Source organism: Tympanuchus pallidicinctus, unplaced genomic scaffold, assembly GCF_026119805.1.
Source record: "Tympanuchus pallidicinctus isolate F22 unplaced genomic scaffold, pur_lepc_1.0 scaffold37, whole genome shotgun sequence".
Taxonomy (NCBI): domain Eukaryota; kingdom Metazoa; phylum Chordata; class Aves; order Galliformes; family Phasianidae; genus Tympanuchus; species Tympanuchus pallidicinctus.
This window is the reverse complement of record NW_026294755.1, coordinates 2,058,087-2,074,645: the sequence shown is the minus strand read 5'-3', so window position 1 is coordinate 2,074,645 and position 16,559 is coordinate 2,058,087. Positions and strand designations below refer to the sequence as shown.

Sequence of the window (16,559 nt, the reverse complement as noted above, 5' to 3'; positions counted from 1 at the left end):
AAATAACTGATCTTCCTGCATTTTTCCTCTGTTATGAAAACCAGAATGGGAGTATCCTATGACTCTCCCTTTCCAGCTCAGGAGGTCATCTGGAAAGCAAGCATAAGCCAGCTCTGCAGTGAGATCTAAGGACAGAACTTCTTTGCTTGGCCAAAGTTTACCTCACCTCATCTGATGTGCGTAGCAATTGCATAGCTTCAAGTTGTGATGGCAAGCAAAACACCACCACACTGTTCTCTCACTCTCCCTTCCAATTCCCCCCTTATTGAGATAAAGACATTTTAATTAAATGAAAATAAAAACAAGCAAGCAGAACAAAATAGAATAAGTAAAAGAAGAAAGAAGTTATTTTTTACTTCCTTTTAAAGGAGCAACTCTCCTACAAATAAAGGCTGAAACAGCTGTGGTTGTTCAGTATGGAGAAGTCTCCAGAAAGATGTCATTGCAACTATCCAACACTTCAAGAGAGCTTATAAATAGGAAAGACATTGATTTCTTTCATGGTCTGAAAGTAATGAAACAACAGAGAATTTTTAAATAGAAGAGGGAAGATTTAGATTAGATATCAGGAGGAAATTCTTTAGTCACAGGGTGATGAAACACTGGAATAGGTTGCTCAGAGAAGATGTGAATGACCCATCCCTTGGAGGTGTTCAAGACCAAGTTAGCTGGTGTTCTGAGAAACATGTTCTAGTCGTTAGCAACTGTGCCCATGGCAGGCAGATTAGAACTGCATGATCTTTAAGGTACCTTGCAACTCAAATCATGTGATTCTACTTGAGGAAAGTATCTATGAGTTCTGTACTGTCAGTGGACTTCAGTCCCAGTTTTGCTGCCTCTCTGTCCTGATACTGCTTTTAGACATCACTGCACAGCAGAAGGTTGCCACTGCTGCCCCTGAATGAGGAGCCAGAACTTCCCTGAGAGGGCAGCAGGCACATAAGATCACGGAAGAGGATAGTAGTGGAGAAGGAGAGTGGGGAAAACAGAGGTGAGAATTCCTCCTCCTGGGCTGGGAGGCCCATGTAGAAAATGGAGGGAAAGTGGGTGAGCTGGGTCTCACTTCAGTTTGCTTCACATGGAGGGTGGGAAGTAAGGAAGGAACTGATGGATACCAAGGTCCTTCAGTGGTCAACGCACTACACAAATTCACAGGCAGTACATATTCCTTCCCTTTTCCTTCTGTTTCTATCCAAGTTTCCTGAGGAAAAGAATTTGGGCAGAAAATGGCAGGGAGAGACTGAAGGCAGGAGGAGATGCATCACATGCTCCACAGTCACAAGCAGCAAAGGCTGGAGAGGTGCTTGTGAAGACACAGCTGGGCATGGTGAAACAGGTTCACAGAGACCTGATTGGCAGCAGGATTGCAGCCACCCATGTCTGCATAAAGATAGTTAGCAAAAAAAAACAAAAAACAACAACAACAACAACAGAAAAGAATGAATTGTCCATATGGCTCAGTGGTGTTCTGACTAAAAAGAAAACCCACATGAGCACCCACAAGTTGCATGCTCACTCACAATCAGCAGGGGAGATAAAAGTAAAAACAAAGGTAAGAAAAACACTACGTCTGCATATAATTTAAAAAAAAAAAAAAAAAGAAAGAAAAGAAAAGAAAGAAAAAAAACTGGAAGGGTAAACAAAAAGAAAAAACAGTGATGTCAAATCAGTGTTTCCCTACCACCTGCCAGAAGGAAGATGAATGCCCAATCAGACTCTAAAGAACCGTTATTTGGGAATGACTGCTCCCTGTTTTATAGACGAACATGATGTGATGTGGCACACAATATTCCCGTGGTCAATTTGGGTCACCCTTCACACTGTATGTCCTTTTAGTCTCTTTCTGACTCCTAGTCAGTTCTGTGCAGGTGCAGAATGGGAAACTGAAAAGACCTTGATGTTGTGTTAAAATCTTGTTGCGCTACCTCTGCTGTTTAACAACACCTTTAGAACACAACATCATATGGGCTGTGGTGAAGAAAAATGTCTCCACCTTAGCCAGCCCCAATACTGTTTTCTGCCCAGTACCACTGTGTCAAGAGCAGAAGGAATTGCTGCTCCTGCTCTGCCCTCTCTCTCTTCAACAAGCTTGTGGAGCTCTTGCCCTCGCAGGGCTTCCTGAAGCTCTGGCTCTGCAGCCAAGACCAAGAGTGAACATCTTCTGCATGGTGTACATCGAGGCCAAGGAGGCACGTCAGGACAGAGAAGCAAAAGGGTAGGTCTGAACGCCAGGGACACTGCAGGACTCATGGGCGCCCCCCTCATGCATGAGTGACCGTGATTTCTAAGAGAGCCAACAGCGGTGTCACCACCTTTAGGAAAGGTGTAGTGTCCCAGTGTGCAAAGACACCTATTGAAATCCATAGAGTAGCACATTTCCTCCTGGCAGGTGTTGTCTGGAGTGTCCCCTGGGGAAGGACAAAGCAGAGGCACAAGCTGGAATGCAATAAAACTTTAATGTGGGAGAAAAAGGAAATGAAGTCATTCTGAGGGGAAAGGTGCAGGAAGCAGCAGGGGCAGATGACAGTCTACACTGTGTGGCATGCTGAACATGCTGACTGCTGTCCATCTACCTGTTCCACACAGACAGAAGGACCAGCAGGTCCTTTTCAAAACACTACTCGGCCCTTTTTTACAAGATCCCAATGCTCGGTTCCCAGGATGTTACCATCTCGGTCTCTGGGAATCTTCCTCCAGGACCGTCACCAGCAGCTTTAGCACACACGCCTGCCACAGATGCGGCCGCCAATGCCAGAGAGGCCAAAGCCTCCAGAGGAGATGGGCACGCCCTCAGAGCTGAGGATGCTGCCAACGGCAGCGGAGGTGGAGGAGCCCACGGCGGTGTTCTGCGGGAAGGAGCTGAGGATGGGTCCGGGCAGGGTCACCACCACGGGAGAGGGCTGGATGAAGACGTTGGAGTCCTGGCACTGCCTGACGCAGGGCTCGTTGCAGCTGCTGCCCAGAGGGGTGGGGCCGCAGGGCTGGCAGGGCAGGCGTGGCAGGCACTGGTTGTAGCAGGACATGTCTCGTGTCTGGAGGGGCACCTGTTGGCAGAGGGGTCCGGGGGAAGAATCGAGCTGAATGAGGAGCAGTCTGCCAGCCCTCACTGAGAGAGTTAAGGCACATGCTACCTGTGGAGCTGGAGGCCATGTAAGGATGCCAGCAGATCTTCTCCTACACTTTGGTCCTCAAGGGCCTGGCCACTACCTGTCACTTTCAGTTAGGTCTCCTTCCAGACCGTAGGTCAGGAGACACCCCAGCTAAGATCCAGCATCTCTCTGTTACACACCTGCTGCCCCACTCCTTCCCCTGTATTTAGCTGTCACCCCAATACCCAAAGTAAGATCGAGGCACAAGCACGTGCTGAGAAATCCCCAAGGATGGTGGTGAGTAGAATGAGGAGGAGTGTGGCCTTCAGACTCACCTTGTTCTCAGATCAGTGGAGGCAAGAGGAGCGGATGTGAGAGGGAGAAGAAGGGCCTGCTTTTATACTGCTCTAATGCAGCCTCAGGCCTAAAGTCACTTTAACGTGGGTAGTAATTTGCCAACAGACTCACCTCAAATGCAAATTCACCTTCCTAATGGCATAATCTCTGCTTTGTTTTTTTTCCTCAGTCTGCTAAGGCATTTCATTTCCTCATTTCTGACCTACTCATTTGCACACAGACAGTCCTTTAAGTTCTGGGATGACAAGTGCATAGATTTACCAGGCAGCAACACCACTGTCCTGGCAGATATCATAACCCAAGCCCTTTGATGGCAAGCAGGTATTAGACGTCAGTGGAAGTATCTTGTTCTTATTTGCAACTTTGTTGCAAAAGTGTACATATCCTCTGATCTGTTTTTTTCTGCATATTCGCCTTCCTAATCACACAGGTTTTGTTTTGCTTGCTGTGAACTCTGCAATTACATTCCTCATTTCTGACATGCCTATACTGTCATGTTGACTTTTTTCAGGTGTTGTTTTGAGAGACTCAACAATTAAGCAAGTCACATTTGCATAGGCAGAAAAGGAGCCCCATGTGTTGGAATGGTCATTCCCCCCACTCTGGGGACAGGGCATGGCTTGTGACACCATGGGGGAATGATTAACAATGTTAATCATTGATGATGTCCGTCATTTCAAAGTGTTACTGTACTCAAAAGAACACTTCAAGCTTCTATTCCTTAAGGACATGTGTGGTAAGCCAAAGAGGCTTGTGATTCATTATATTGGTCTCTATCTCTCTGTATTAAGATTTGGGACACAGTCAAGGTGTTGCCTGAGCAAGGCTTTGTTTTTATTTATTAAAATATGGGTGAGAAAGAGAAAAAAGACTGAAGAGAGGAAATAGAGAAAAAAATGGAAATGAGAGAAAAGCAAGACATCGCTGCAGATCCCTTGATGTCCTGAAGATCCATCCTCCTTCTTGTTCTTCTGGAGGTGGTTGAGGATTTGGTAGGATGAGCACCACAGGCAGTGGGGTTGTCAATGCTTTTGATGTCATATGAAGATCCCTTACAATTGGGCCAGGAGTTATTGCCAGGCAGAGAGTATCCAGAATCATGTGCCATGCACATGCTGCTTCTCACTTTGCATGGTGGTTGTGGAGGGCCTTGGCTGTGTATGGGGGCAACAAACAACAACCCAAGACTATCTTAAGCAGAACAACTAACTCTTGGTTTCCTCTCGCAAGAGTGTTACAGTACAGTTTTCATTCTGAGGCCTCCACAAGATTGTTAGTTTTGTCTCTAGACAACAGTTAGATGCAAGTCCATCTCTTAACCAATCAGCGAGAATTCATAGTGTTACATTCTGTATAGTGTTGTCACAGAGTCTGAACCAGAAAAAAACATTGCACTTCATTCCCACAGACATACACAGAATCACAGAATCACAGAATCACCTGGGTTGGAAGGGACCTCAAGGATCATGTAGTTCCAACCCCCCTGCCTAGCAGGGCCACCAAACACACACATTCAGATCAGGTTGCCCAGGACCCCGTCCAACCTGGCCTTGAACACGTCCAAGGACGGGGCATCCACAACCTCCCTGGGCAGCCCGTTCCAGGGCCTAACTACTCTCCTTGTGAAGAACTTCCCCCTAACATCCAACCTAAATCTTTCCTCCTTCAACTTGGATCCATTTCCCCTAGTCCTGCTGTTGTCATACATACCACTTGGATCTTCCTTTTGCCTCTCTCTTGGCTCACTCTGACATTCACTGGCCATTGCCTTCACTGGCATCCAGGCTCTCCCAATGGATGTCCTACTCTTGGTCTTGTCAGCTCTAGGGAGAAAGCTTGCCAGTCTGTCTGAGAATGCAGTCTTGGTGTTCGGAAAGCCAGTGCCTTACTGGAGTTGAGTCAGGCAAAAGACAAGAAAAGCATCAAGAAGAACTTGGCAGATAAGTAATAAAATCAAGGTTTAGGCAAAGGGAGCTGCAGTACTGAAGGGGTATCTAACTAGGGGACAAGGCACAAGGAAGAAGTGGAGGTGCTCAAAAGATTCTTGGCCATGGTTTTAATGTGAAGATTTGATCCAGGCAAAATTTGACTTTCTTTTAGTAGAGGATCAACAGACTGGAGTTTAACTGGAGTTTAATGAATCTATTACACCTAATAGCACGCACACAAGTGATTGGCAGATGTCACTGCAAGGCTGCTCTTAACTGACTTTCAAAGTCATGAAAAGCAAAGAGTATACAAGCAGTTGATAGTGAGTGGTCAACATGGATTTAGGAAGAGGAAGCCAGGCCTGGACTGCCTCACAGTCTTACAACTGTCAGTCAAACTCAAACACAAAAGTATGAAGATTCCGAAGGATGGAAGTAGTGTCAGGTAACCTGGGAAGAGTACAGCCACAATGTCCAGGCAGATAGGGATCAAGTAAGGAAAGAGAAAAGCCTGATGGACTTCTCTTCTGATAGAGAAAGGCCATCAAGGGCAACTAGAAGGCCTTCTACAAGTAATTCAGTGGCAAAAGAAAAGCTAGAGAATATACGGATGCTCTCTTGAATGAAACAGCAGACCTGGTTACTTGGGACAGTAAAAAAAAGGTTAATTACTGAATGCCTTCTTTATCTCTTATCCACAAAGACTGACCTTAAGGAATCCCAGGGCCCAGAGACCAAGGTGAATGGTTGGATGTAGCAAAATGTACATTTGGTGGAAGAGGATTAGGTCATGGAATATTTGAGCAAAATGGACATTTGTAAGTCCATGGATCTTGATGGAATGGATCAGTAAATGCTGAGGGAACTGACAGGTGTAATTGCAAGACAACTATTAATAACCTTTATTCAACTGCAGGAGTTGGAAGATGTGCCTGGAAACTGGAGTAACTAGCAGAGACTGTACCAGGAGTTCAAAAAGGTGAAAAAATAAGCAAATATCTAACCAGAAGGAGAAAATTTTGGGGAGGACATTTGTAAGCAGCAGAACACTCCAGCTGCCTATGAAGGGAAAGAACAATGACAGATAGAGCGGGTTTGAAGGTAGGCATGGAGGGAGGACAGAATGCATTCACTGGAAAAGGAGCCCTGGAATATCCAAAACAGATCAGAGGATATGTACACTTTTGCAACAAAGCTGCAAATAAGAACAAGATACTTCCACTGACGTCTAATACCTGCTTGCCATCAAAGGGCTTGGGTTATGATATCTGCCAGGACAGTGGTGTTGCTGCCTGGTAAATCTATGCACTTGTCATCCCAGAACTTAAAGGACTGTCTGTGTGCAAATGAGTAGGTCAGAAATGAGGAAATGAAATGCCTTAGCAGACTGAGGAAAAAAAACAAAGCAGAGATTATGCCATTAGGAAGGTGAATTTGCATTTGAGGTGAGTCTGTTGGCAAATTACTACCCACGTTAAAGTGACTTTAGGCCTGAGGCTGCATTAGAACAGTATAAAAGCAGGCTCTTCTTCTCCCTCTCACATCCGCTCCTCTTGCCTCCACTGATCTGAGAACAAGGTGAGTCTGAAGGCCACACTCCTCCTCATTCTACTCACCACCATCCTTGGGGATTTCTCAGCACGTGCTTGTGCCTCGATCTTACTTTGGGTATTGGGGTGACAGCTAAATACAGGGGAAGGAGTGGGGCAGCAGGTGTGTAACAGAGAGATGCTGGATCTTAGCTGGGGTGTCTCCTGACCTACGGTCTGGAAGGAGACCTAACTGAAAGTGACAGGTAGTGGCCAGGCCCTTGAGGACCAAAGTGTAGGAGAAGATCTGCTGGCATCCTTACATGGCCTCCAGCTCCACAGGTAGCATGTGCCTTAACTCTCTCAGTGAGGGCTGGCAGACTGCTCCTCATTCAGCTCGATTCTTCTCCCGGACCCCTCTGCCAACAGGTGCCCCTCCAGACACGAGACATGTCCTGCTACAACCAGTGCGTGCCACGCCTGCCCTGCCAGCCCTGCGGCCCCACCCCTCTGGGCAGCAGCTGCAACGAGCCCTGCGTCAGGCAGTGCCAGGACTCCAACGTCTTCATCCAGCCCTCTCCCGTGGTGGTGACCCTGCCCGGACCCATCCTCAGCTCCTTCCCGCAGAACACCGCCGTGGGCTCCTCCACCTCCGCTGCCGTTGGCAGCATCCTCAGCTCTGAGGGCGTGCCCATCTCCTCTGGAGGCTTTGGCCTCTCTGGCATTGGCGGCCGCATCTGTGGCAGGCGTGTGTGCTAAAGCTGCTGGTGATGGTCCTGGAGGAAGATTCCCAGAGACCGAGATGGTAACATCCTGGGAACCGAGCATTGGGATCTTGTAAAAAAGGGCCGAGTAGTGTTTTGAAAAGGACCTGCTGGTCCTTCTGTCTGTGAGGAACAGGTAGATGGACAGCAGTCAGCGTGTTCAGCATGCCACACAGTGTAGACTGTCATCTGCCCCTGCTGCTTCCTGCACCTTTCCCCTCAGAATGACTTCATTTCCTTTTTCTCCCACATTAAAGTTTTATTGCATTCCAGCTTGTGCCTCTGCTTTGTCCTTCCCCAGGGGACACTCCAGACAACACCTGCCAGGAGGAAATGTGCTACTCTATGGATTTCAATAGGTGTCTTTGCACACTGGGACACTACACCTTTCCTAAAGGTGGTGACACCGCTGTTGGCTCTCTTAGAAATCACGGTCACTCATGCATGAGGGGGGCGCCCATGAGTCCTGCAGTGTCCCTGGCGTTCAGACCTACCCTTTTGCTTCTCTGTCCTGACGTGCCTCCTTGGCCTCGATGTACACCATGCAGAAGATGTTCACTCTTGGTCTTGGCTGCAGAGCCAGAGCTTCAGGAAGCCCTGCGAGGGCAAGAGCTCCACAAGCTTGTTGAAGAGAGAGAGGGCAGAGCAGGAGCAGCAATTCCTTCTGCTCTTGACACAGTGGTACTGGGCAGAAAACAGTATTGGGGCTGGCTAAGGTGGAGACATTTTTCTTCACCACAGCCCATATGATGTTGTGTTCTAAAGGTGTTGTTAAACAGCAGAGGTAGCGCAACAAGATTTTAACACAACATCAAGGTCTTTTCAGTTTCCCATTCTGCACCTGCACAGAACTGACTAGGAGTCAGAAAGAGACTAAAAGGACATACAGTGTGAAGGGTGACCCAAATTGACCACGGGAATATTGTGTGCCACATCACATCATGTTCGTCTATAAAACAGGGAGCAGTCATTCCCAAGTAACGGTTCTTTAGAGTCTGATTGGGCATTCATCTTCCTTCTGGCAGGTGGTAGGGAAACACTGATTTGACATCACTGTTTTTTCTTTTCGTTTACTCTTCCAGTTTTTTTTCTTTCTTTTCTTTCTTTTTTTTTTTTTTTTTTTTAAATTATATGCAGACGTAGTGTTTTTCTTACCTTTGTTTTTACTTTTATCTCCCCTGCTGATTGTGAGTGAGCATACAACTTGTGGATGCTCATATGTTTTTTATTTCAGTCAGAACACCACTGAGCCATATGGGCAATTCATGTCCTGCTACTTCCACCTCTGCCTTGGGCATCCTCGTATAATCTATGGGCAGGGGAGGTCAGGAAGAGAATAAGGGCAGGAGGAGATGCTGGGAAGCATTCTGAATGCTTCAAAGGGGCATCCAGATGGTCTCCCAAATTGTTCAGTTGCCAGCAACAAAGGCTCCAGAGAGGTTTGCATCTATGGATTTGGAGCTTCTGAATTGCTCACCCCTGTGAGTCCTTACTGGCAGTTTTCCTGCTGTACCCCAGCCTTCATGTCTCTTTGTGAAGCATTGGAACAAGTTGAAGTTATTTGAAAGATGTGTAGATGCGGTGCTTCTGGTCATGATCTAGTGGTAGATTTGGCAATGCTAGGTTAATACTAGGTTTGTCATGGTCATCTTAGAGGTCTTTTCCAGCCTTAACGATTCAGCAGTTCTACATATTTCAAGCCCTCTATAACAGCAGATCAAAGGAAAGGCCAGAAAGAACTGCTTTTGTGGCAACTCACCAAAAAAGATGTGATTCCCAACAGTTTCTCCAGACACCAACATCAAGAGAATGCTGGGCTACATGACCTCATGCATAACCACAAACTTTTAGGAAGTGATAAACCCAATGTATTCAGCTCTTATCTGACATCATCTTGAATACTAAGCCCAGCTTGGGGCTGAGCTGAAAGAAAGACATTCACTAGGCAGAGCAAGTTCTACTCAGCTTAGGCAGAGTAGTCAAGGACCTCGAGCACTTAACCAGTGAGAAGTGGCTGTGGGATTGCTCTGCATGGGAAAGAGCAGGCTTTGATGGCAGATCTAAGAGCACATTTGGAGTAGATGCAGTGAGGACTTCAGAAGACAGAACAAGGCTCAGTGCTGTGACAGTACTGGAAGACAAGAGACAGTAGATTTAAGGTTTGCATAGAATAGGAGGAAAAGGGACACAAGAACTGTCAAGCAATGGCACACTTGGAGCAAGCGGTTGGACATATAGACTTTCAGGCATTCTTTCTACCCTGATTAATGCTATGACCTTATGGCCTTTGGCCCTTCTTTGTGTGACTGTCAGCTAGGGACAGGACTAGACAAATGGCTCAACTTCCCAGCCAAGGAACTAGGCACTTCTCTGGATATGTCTTGGAAGCTCTGTAGAAGGGCAGAAGAGGTCACAAAATGCAAGATAACAAGATCTGTGATCCTTATTATTATCAAGCTTTTGTTTTGGACCTGGTCTTCTCATTGCCCTGCATATCTGATCTGCTTAGTTCTTAAGAATGAGTTTTCCTGTGTTCTCCTAGGAATTTCTGGCCTCCTGCCTTCTCTATGACACACTCTTCCCCCTTGCCTTACTTCTTGCTTCACAATGTTGAGCTTATTATAGTAAAAGAAGCAACATGTACAGCAAAGTGAATAGTAGTGGTGGAGTTACATTGGATAGTTCTGTCCAGTCCTAAAAAGAATAATAGAATCCAGCATAGTTTGGACTGAGAGGGACCTTAAAAATCATATAGTTCCAAACCCCTTCCGAGAGCACAGGCACCTCCTACTAGATCCAGTTGTCCGAAATCCCATCCAATCTGAACACTCATAAAGTGGGAGCATCCATAACTTCTCTTTGCAGTCTGTTCCAGCACCTCAACAACTTCTTCTTTGTGAAAAAAAAACAAAAACATGTTTCTAATATATTATTTAAACTCTTTTTTTTTTTTTAGGTCTCTTCAGTGTCTTCTATAATCAAAGTAACCCCAAATTTCTCAACCTGATCCAGTCCTCTCACCATCCTCATGCCCCTCCTCTGGACACTGCAAAAGCTCCAAAACTTCCTTGTGCTGCTGGCCCCAGGCCTGAACACAGTATTCCAAGATGGAGCCTCACAAGGACAAAGTAGAGGGGGACAATCACTCTCTTCACCCTGCTGGCCATCCCTCTTTTGGTGTAGCCAATACTGTTGGCTTTCTGGGCTGCAAATACATATTTATGGCTCATCTCAAGTATTCTATCCACAAGTAGTCCCTAGTACTTCTCGGCAGAGCTATTTTTCATACACTCATCACTCGGCCTGTATTGATGTTTGGAGTTGCCATGATCCGGGTGTTGACCTTGAAGTTGGTCTTGTTGAACTGCATGAGATCCACATATGACACCTCTTGAGCTTTGCAAAATCTTTCTGGATGGCATTCCCATTCCTTCCCTCCAACAAGTTGACAGCATCATGTAGCTTGGTGTCATCAGCAAAATTCAGAAATGCATGCTCAACCCAACTATGTCACTGACAAAGGTGATAAAATTTAGTGATCTTAGTACTGACACCCAAGATATCTGCATTGAAAGTAATTTCTTAGGGAAAAAAAAAAATAAAAGAGAGAGAAGAGAGAGAGTAAAATGTACACGCAACTAAACATAATCAATGCAAGTCTGTGTTAACTATTTGTCACGGAGTTGACTAGATCAATCCACGTCTGTGACAGGGGCGACAGGGCCTCTGTCCTCCCCCCCCACCCCAGCCCCACAAAAATGGGAAGGAAGGAAGGGAGGAAAAGAGCAGTGGCAACAATCTATGGAGGAAAACTTATTTTACTATAATATCAGAATACAAAATAACACAATATATACAATTTAATTGAAATTGAGATTAATAAATCAGACAAGATGAGAGAGAGAGAGTTCCCAGGACCGATTCAAACCTGAAAAGCTTGGAACGGCCAGGAAAGCACCTCCAGCACCCACTGCCAGGCAGCAAGAGAGCGCCCCCCCCACCCGGAAGGGCCAGATCCCGTGACTGCTGTAATGTACAGGGATAGGTACCTGGGATTGGGGCAGTGACACTTTAATGCCCCGTACACTACATGATGTTTTGATGTGGAATACTGAAATCCAAAAACAAAAAAACAAAACCAAAAACATAGAACCATGACACTATTGCTCATCAAAACCAGTGCCATCAACACACTTCCGGAACTACTGAAGAATAATGTGTTTCTCTCCAGGCTTAAGTAGGAGAGTGTCTTTAAAGGGAAAAATAAGTATAGAGGCCCAGGATAGTATGAAGCAGAACTTTAATTAACTTAAAGAAGTAAAAATTTTCCTGTGACTGGAGGCCACAGTGGAAGAGGCACCACATAAAGATGAGAGTCTCTGCTATACAGCCAGCTATTCACCTGCTCACTCCACAAAAGGAGAAGGGCCAGTAGCTTGTTCCTAGCCAAGGCTAGATCTACCCTTTTCCTATTGCAAGGGGTGCTATATATCGTCAAACCCATGGAAAACAAGATCCCAAAACTTTGTCTCCAGTTCTCTACCAACTTCAGGGTCCAATGGGGAACATTATTGAGAGCAGTGGCCAACAGCTTTAGCAGGGGAGGCACCTCCTGCCACAGTTGAGGCTGATGAACCTGGATGAGGCAAAGCCAGAGAGGCCAAAGCCTCCAGAAGAAATAGGTACACCCTCAGAACTGAGGATGTTGCCAACAGCAGCAGAGGTGGAGGATCCCATGGTGATGTCCCTTGTAAAAGAGCTGAAGATGGGTCCAGGCAGGGTCACCACCACGGGAGAGGGCTGGATGAAGATGTTGGAGTCCTGGCACTGCCTGACGCAAGGCTTGTTGCAGCTGTTGGCCAGCGGAGTCAAGCCACAGGACACATGGAAGGCATGGTGGGCACTGGTTGTAGCAGGACATGTCTTGTGTCTGGTGGGGCACCTGTTGGGACAGAAGGCCATGCAAAGGAAGGAGAGAGAGAGGAGCATCCTGCCATCCCAGCAGGAGAGAGTCAAGGCACAGTGCTGACTGAGGATATGGAGGCTTTCTAAGGAAGCCCACGGTCTTCTCCTTCCCTTTGGCCCCATTGACCCTGCCAAGAGCAATCAGGCACAGACAGGTTGCTGCCTATCTTGTGGCAGAGGAAACAGCTTATGCAAGACCCAGCATCACTTGATGCCACACAACAGCTGCCCCCTTCCCTCTAACAAGGCAGCTGTCATTCCAAGACTATTTGTAGGGTTTCATATGTGCAGAGAAATCTTATAGGAAGAGGAGTTGTTGAAAGGGCTTCACTCACCTTATTCCCAGGGAGATGAAGGCAAAAGCAGTGGGTGAGAGAATAAGGAGATAGACCCATGTTCATACCACTCCAGCACCACCCCAGGCCTACAGTCACTTCACACAAGAAACAATTTTCCGGAAGAATAATCTCAAATGCAAGCTGTCCTTCCTAATGGCACAAGTTCGTTTTTTAGTTTCTGTCAATTCTGCCATTTCATTTCCTTATTTCTGACCTTCCCAGTTTGGCCATGATGACTCATTTCAAGTTTCAGAATGAGAGGTGCAAGGAATTTCCTTGCAGAAACACGTCAGTATGGGTAGAAGACATTTTCAAAGTGCTGGAGGGGTTCTGTGTTGCAGGCAGGAGACATTTTCCTGGGGAAATGTCATGACCTTATTCTTAACCACCTCTGTCATCTTTACCACTCTGGCACCACCCCAGGCCCAGAGTCACTCTACATTGGCATTAGTTTTCCAGCATACCTCAGCTCCAATTACTTTTTTTTTTTCTGTTTTTCATCATTTCTGCCATTTCATTTCCTCATTTCTAACATGCCTATCTGACTATGCTATTTTCTTTCAAGTGCTGTTATGAGAAACCTAGGAAGTAAAGATCACAGTGAGCTCAATAAGGATCATCAGGTACTGGGATGGTTGCATTAAAGCAGGGAACAGGGAAGGACTCAATGGGCTGTAGGGTAATAACTGGTGACTTCTTTTGTAGGAAGAAGCCAAGCTCCTCACAACATTGCAAGTCTGTAGCAAGGAAAGCTGTTCTAGGTAGAGCAGGATCAGGCATGGAAATGGTTAAACAAACTAAGCTGATACAAGTCCGTGGGACCTGATGGAATGAACATGAGGTAGGTGAGTAATGTCAGTGCAAGGCTGCTCTTAACTGCTTTTCAAAGTCATGGAATCCAGGAAGCTTATCCTGTACTATCCATAGTCCTCTTAGTCTTTGACTACAAGGTCTCATCAGACTCTGTGCCCTGTGAAACAGTTCAAGAAGGAAATGAACTCTAGAATTATGGAGAACAGATGAAAGACAGTCAAAGAAATAACAATCCAGATGAATACATGGTGCAGCAGCCAAGGGAGTGGAAGGAGATGCCTAACATCTTTGCAAGGCCTCTCTCTATCTCCTTCACAAGTCTGTGGGAGAAAGGTAGATGTCTCAACCGTCTTCAGAACAGAGCCAAAGGACTTCCTAGGTAAGAACAAGCTGGTCAGCACCTCTTCAGTTTTTCAGTGCTGCCTCTTGCAAGAGTCTCATATACAACTGCAGATATGATGGTGTAAATAGCTGTATTACTGGATGAGTAGAATGACTTGGGGGTGGTGACAAAATCTGCTTCCATCAAGTTGGTAGAGGGCAGCAATAGGAAACCAGCTCTGGGGCAATGCTGCCAAACAGAGAGACCTTAACATGCTGGAGGAATGAAGGAAACTCATGGCATTTTAGCAGATGGCGGATGACAGATAGAAGGCAGATGACAGTTCCTACAACTAGGAAGGAACAATCTCTTGAATCACCACAGACTAGGGACTGAACTACGCTACGGTCCTAAACTCACTGGACTTCCTCTGAGAAGGTCTACATACAGGGTAGACATCAAGAATAGAAGTTTATGGATACACAGGCCTCACTTTGTGGCCAAAGAGATGGAGCTGTGTTTAGAAAGTTGCATGAATGCTTTGTGAAAGGAAAGAAATGGGTTGAAGAAAGTATCTCCACACTGCCTTATCACCTGGAAAACAGAGAAGGGTCTAAGTTGTCTCCCAGCATTAGAGTGCCTGCACATCTCCCTTGTCATGTTCCAAAGCCCTCCTTAGCCCAGAGAAAAATCCAACACTACTGGGGAAGCAAGGAAACTCCTGACCAAGGAGCAAGGGCTGACAGGACCTCACACTTGCACATATCTGGAGCGTTCATGAAGATAGTGTGCTCAGGAGGACCCTTGGCATAAAAGCATGTCCCAGACTCCATCAGGGAGGCTGCATGAACAATGCACTTCCATGCCCTGAAGACATGGAAGGAGCAGGGACATGCTCCAAGAGTGCAAGTTTCCTGAAGATACTCTCCCTATATATGGCAAGTCACAGTCTAATTTTGGAGTGGCCATGACCAGCCTTTTGACATTGAGCAGTCAAACCAGAGTTTGTGCTGTCTGCAAACCTGAGTATATTATAGAGGGGACTCCTCCACCAGCCAGGACAACTTCATCTTTTCCCAGGGAAAACCAGTACTGAGAACCATGTCGTGCCTTGACACATAGCACCAGGCAGCCCCAGTGGCTATCCCCTTCCACCGTGACCTTCTTGCCAACACTCCAGCGGTTCAGGCAGCTCAGAGGATGGTCAGCATGTTTTTCACAAGTGGTCAGGACTTTGGGTTTGCTGCTTGTCAATATAGCACTCTTTAACTGTATGGAAGGATCAGACTCCATATAACTTTCTGAGTAATGCTTGAGAGCAGCCCTGAGGAGAAGGATTTGGAGGGTGCCAGTTGATGAAAGATTAAACATGAGCCAGCAGTGCTTTTTCAGTCCAGAAAGCCAAATGTGTTCTGGGTTGCACCATGAGAAGCGTGATTAGGAGGTCAAGGGAGGTGATTCTGCTGCTCCTGTGAGACGCTGCCTGGACTACTGCATCCTGTTCTCGGATCCCCAACACAAGAAGGACATGGATTTGTTGGAGCAGGTCCAGAAAAGGGCCACAAAGATGATCAGAGGGCTGGAGAATCTCCCCTATGAGGCAGGATGAGAGAGTCGGAGGTCTTCAGCCTGGAGAAGAGAATTTTCTGGGAGAACTTTGTAGCGACCTTTCAGTACCTGAAGCATTCCTACAGGAAATCTGTGGAGGGACTTCTTATGGGGGAAAATAGAGACAGGATGAGAGGAAACGGTTGTAAACTGGAAGAGGGTTGATTTAGACTAAATATTAGGAAGAATTTCTTTCCTGTGAGGGTGATGAGACACTGGAACAACCCCTGTGAGGTTGTGGATGCCCCATCCCTGGTGGCATTCAAGGCCAGGCTGGATGGGGCTTTGAGTGACTTTGTCTACAGGGAGGAATCCTTGTCTATAGCAGGGGGTTGGAACTAGATGATCTAAAAGATGCCTTCCAACACAGACCTTTCTATGATTCTATGATTCTACGATTAATCACTGGAACAGGAAAGGAAACGTTATTCTTTTGAAAAACAGCTCACAATATGGATTCTCATATGAAATCAGAGCTGCAACAAAATGGGATGAGGTCAAACAAACAAGCAAATTTCTCCTAAAAGGGGAAGCCTTTGGTGAACATATATAAACACAGCTGCAAATTTGCCAACACGGGCAATAAGCAGTGTCTGGTAAAGCAGGCTTGAAGACAATTGGGGCAAGAAAGTGTACTGTTCAGAGCAAAGGAGCTCTTTAGCATATAGATTGGTAGTACAGAAGCAGAAAGCTATGCACTCCATCGTTCATGGAAGCTGCAAAGGAAGTTTACATACCATGACCAACCCCAAACAACAGAAACTTCTGGGTCCAAGAAGAACTTGCTTGTTTGTGTGAGTTCTTCAACTGAGCTTCTTCATGTTCACTAACACCTGAAAGAGTCTA

The 16,559-nt window shown here is 46.3% G+C and overlaps 3 protein-coding genes across 3 annotated transcripts in view; 1 reads left to right on the top strand and 2 right to left on the bottom strand.

The window, feature by feature from the left end:
* GOSR2 (golgi SNAP receptor complex member 2) overlaps positions 1-16,559 on the bottom strand; it is a 156,900-nt gene that overhangs the window by 54,242 nt on the left and 86,099 nt on the right. The window lies entirely within an intron of this gene.
* On the bottom strand, positions 2,715-3,040 carry LOC128088777 (feather beta keratin-like). The gene has a single exon (XM_052699566.1). It carries the CDS (start codon positions 3,021-3,023, stop codon positions 2,715-2,717), a length of 309 nt encoding a protein of 102 aa, XP_052555526.1. The 5' UTR covers positions 3,024-3,040.
* On the top strand, positions 6,452-7,765 carry LOC128088776 (feather beta keratin-like). The gene is made up of 2 exons (XM_052699565.1): positions 6,452-6,475; positions 7,333-7,765. The coding sequence occupies exons 1-2, from the start codon at positions 6,452-6,454 to the stop codon at positions 7,660-7,662; spliced, it is 354 nt and encodes a 117-aa protein (XP_052555525.1). The 3' UTR covers positions 7,663-7,765.